Source organism: Procambarus clarkii, chromosome 39 (genome assembly GCF_040958095.1).
Source record: "Procambarus clarkii isolate CNS0578487 chromosome 39, FALCON_Pclarkii_2.0, whole genome shotgun sequence".
NCBI lineage: Eukaryota > Metazoa > Arthropoda > Malacostraca > Decapoda > Cambaridae > Procambarus > Procambarus clarkii.
This window is the reverse complement of record NC_091188.1, coordinates 41,709,582-41,713,386: the sequence shown is the minus strand read 5'-3', so window position 1 is coordinate 41,713,386 and position 3,805 is coordinate 41,709,582. Positions and strand designations below refer to the sequence as shown.

Sequence of the window (3,805 nt, the reverse complement as noted above, 5' to 3'; positions counted from 1 at the left end):
CTACAGCTTCAGGTCAAGTGTTTCAGGTCTACAGCTTCAGGTCAAGTGTTTCAGGTCTACAGCTTCAGGTCAAGTGTTTCAGGTCTACAGCTTCAGGTCAAGTGTTTCAGGTCTACAGCTTCAGGTCAAGTGTTTCAGGTCTACAGCTTCAGGTCAAGTGTTTCAGGTCTACAGCTTCAGGTCAAGTGTTTCAGGTCTACAGCTTCAGGTCAAGTGTTTCAGGTCTACAGCTTCAGGTCAAGTGTTTCAGGTCTACAGCTTCAGGTCAAGTGTTTCAGGTCTACAGCTTCAGGTCAAGTGTTTCAGGTCTACAGCTTCAGGTCAAGTGTTTCAGGTCTACAGCTTCAGGTCAAGTGTTTCAGGTCTACCGCTTCAGGTCAAGTGTTTCAGGTCTACAGCTTCAGGTCAAGTGTTTCAGGTCTACAGCTTCAGGTCAAGTGTTTCAGGTCTACAGCTTCAGGTCAAGTGTTTCAGGTCTACAGCTTCAGGTCAAGTGTTTCAGGTCTACAGCTTCAGGTCAAGTGTTTCAGGTCTACAGCTTCAGGTCAAGTGTTTCAGGTCTACAGCTTCAGGTCAAGTGTTTCAGGTCTACAGCTTCAGGTCAAGTGTTTCAGGTCTTCAGCTTCAGGTCAAGTGTTTCAGGTCTTCAGCTTCAGGTAAAGTGTTTCAGGTCTACAGCTTCAGGTCAAGTGTTTCAGGTCTACAGCTTCAGGTCAAGTGTTTCAGGTCTACAGCTTCAGGTCAAGTGTTTCAGGTCTTCAGCTTCAGGTCAAGTGTTTCAGGTCTACAGCTTCAGGTCAAGTGTTTCAGGTCTACAGCTTCAGGTCAAGTGTTTCAGGTCTACAGCTTCAGGTCAAGTGTTTCAGGTCTACAGCTTCAGGTCAAGTGTTTCAGGTCTACAGCTTCAGGTCAAGTGTTTCAGGTCTACAGCTTCAGGTCAAGTGTTTCAGGTCTACAGCTTCAGGTCAAGTGTTTCAGGTCTACAGCTTCAGGTCAAGTGTTTCAGGTCTACAGCTTCAGGTCAAGTGTTTCAGGTCTACAGCTTCAGGTCAAGTGTTTCAGGTCTACAGCTTCAGGTCAAGTGTTTCAGGTCTACAGCTTCAGGTCAAGTGTTTCAGGTCTACAGCTTCAGGTCAAGTGTTTCAGGTCTACAGCTTCAGGTCAAGTGTTTCAGGTCTACAGCTTCAGGTCAAGTGTTTCAGGTCTACAGCTTCAGGTCAAGTGTTTCAGGTCTACAGCTTCAGGTCAAGTGTTTCAGGTCTACAGCTTCAGGTCAAGTGTTTCAGGTCTACAGCTTCAGGTCAAGTGTTTCAGGTCTACAGCTTCAGGTCAAGTGTTTCAAGTCTACAGCTTCAGGTCAAGTGTTTCAGGTCTACAGCTTCAGGTCAAGTGTTTCAGGTCTACAGCTTCAGGTCAAGTGTTTCAGGTCTACAGCTTCAGGTCAAGTGACCTCAGAACGCTTCCACTTTGACCTAAATTGTACCCAAGGGGCATGACGGCTGAGTGGACAGCGCTCGGGATTCGTAGTCTTGAGGTTCCGGGTTCTATCCTAGGTGGAGGCGGAGACAGATGGCCAGTTTCTTTCACCCTGATGCCCCCTGTTCGCCAGCAGTAAATAGGTACCTGGGAGTTAGACAGCTGCTACGAGCTGCTTCCTGAGGGGGGGGGGGTGTAACAAAAAGCAGGCCTGGTCGAGGACCGGGCCGCGGGGACGCTAAGCCCCGAAATCATCTCCAGATAGTTTCGTGTGCGACATGGTTACTACAAGTACTGTCTAAACAGGACGGCACTACACAACCGCTGGCTAGACAGGCGGTGACCAAGAGCCAGCGCTCGATCCTGCAGGCACACATTGTTGAGAGCACACACCTGTGGGCACATACAATCCACACACAATCCACAGTCTCGCTTCTTGCAGGTCGCCGTTCAATCCCCGACCGTCCAAGAGGTTGGGCACCATTCCTTCCCTCCGTCCCATCCTAAATCCTGACACCTTCCCAGTGCTATATAGTCGTAATGGCTTGGCGTTTTTCCCCTGATAGTTCCCTTCATCCCAAAACACCCAGAAACCCAAATTTAACCCCCCCCTCCCACAAGCTTCCGACCCCCCCCACTCTACCCCCAACACCACCACCCCCCACTCTACCCCCAACACCACCCCCACTACCCCAACACCCCCCCCCACACACACACCCGGAAACATATACACTTAACAAAGACACAAGCAAGCAAGTTGTGTTCATGCTTGAACCGACGCATTACAGTGCGTTCTGGTGTGTGTGTGTGTACTCACCTAGTTGTGTTTGCGGGGGTTGAGCTCTGGCTCTTTGGTCCCGCCTCTCAACCGTCAATCAACAGGTGTACAGGTTCCTGAGCCTATTGGGCTCTGTCATATCTACACTTGAAACTGTGTATAGAGTCAGCCTCCACCACATCACCCCCAAATGCATTCCATTTGTCAACCACTCTGACACTAAAAAAGTTCTTTCTAATATCTTTGTGGCTCATTTGGGCACTCAGTTTCCACCTGTGTCCCCTTGTGCGTGTTCCCTTTGTGTTAAATAGACTGTCTTTATCTACCCTATCAATTCCCTTCAGAATCTTGAATGTGGTGATCATGTCCCCCCTAACTCTTCTGTCTTCCAGGGAAGTGAGGTTTAATTCCCGTAGTCTCTCCTCGTAGCTCATACCTCTCAGCTCGGGTACTAGTCTGGTGGCAAACCTTTGAACTTTTTCCAGTTTAGTCTTATGCTTGACTAGATATGGACTCCATGCTGGGGCTGCATACTCCAGGATTGGCCTGACATATGTGGTATACAAAGTTCTGAATGATTCTTTACACAAGTTTCTGAATGCCGTTCGTATGTTGGCCAGCCTGGCATATGCCGCTGATGTTATCCGCTTGATATGTGCTGCAGGAGACAGGTCTGGCGTGATATCAACCCCCAAGTCTTTTTCCTTCTCTGACTCCTGAAGAATTTCCTCTCCCAGATGATACCTTGTATCTGGCCTCCTGCTCCCTACACCTATCTTCATTACATTACATTTGGTTGGGTTAAACTCTAACAACCATTTGTTCGACCATTCCTTCAGCTTGTCTAGGTCTTCTTGAAGCCTCAAACAGTCCTCTTCTGTTTTAATCCTTCTCATAATTTTAGCATCATCCGCAAACATTGAGAGAAATGAATCGATACCCTCCGGGAGATCATTTACATATATCAGAAACAAGATAGGACCGAGTACAGAGCCCTGTGGGACTCCACTGGTAACTTCACGCCAATCGGAGGTCTCACCCCTCACCGTAACTCTCTGCTTCCTATTACTTAGATACTCCCTTATCCACTGGAGCACCTTACCAGCTACACCTGCCTGTCTCTCCAGCTTATGTACCAGCCTCTTATGCGGTACTGTGTCAAAGGCTTTCCGACAATCCAAGAAAATGCAGTCCGCCCAGCCCTCTCTTTCTTGCTTAATCTTTGTCACCTGATCGTAGAATTCTATCAAGCCTGTAAGGCAAGATTTACCCTACCTGAACCCATGTTGGCGATTTGTCACGAAGTCCCTTCTCTCCAGATGTGTTACCAGGTTTTTTCTCACAATCTTCTCCATCACCTTGCATGGTATACAAGTCAAGGACACTGGCCTGTAGTTCAGTGCCTCTTGCCTGTCGCCCTTTTTGTACATTGGGACCACATTCGCCGTCTTCCATATTTCTGATAGGTCTCCCGTCTCCAGTGACTTACTATACACTATGGAGAGTGGCAAGCAAAGTGCCTCTGCACACTCTTTCAGTACCCATGGTGAG

General features: G+C 48.3%; 1 protein-coding gene across 1 annotated transcript in view; it reads left to right on the top strand.

The window, feature by feature from the left end:
* LOC138372708 (autotransporter adhesin BpaC-like) overlaps positions 1 to 1,496 on the top strand; it is a 2,981-nt gene extending 1,485 nt beyond the window's left edge. Inside the window, exon 2 of the mRNA XM_069338219.1 lies at positions 7 to 1,496. Within this exon, the coding sequence (XP_069194320.1) occupies positions 7 to 1,496 (1,490 nt within the window). The remainder of the gene's footprint in view (positions 1 to 6) is intronic.
* The last annotated feature ends 2,309 nt before the right edge of the window (positions 1,497 to 3,805 follow it).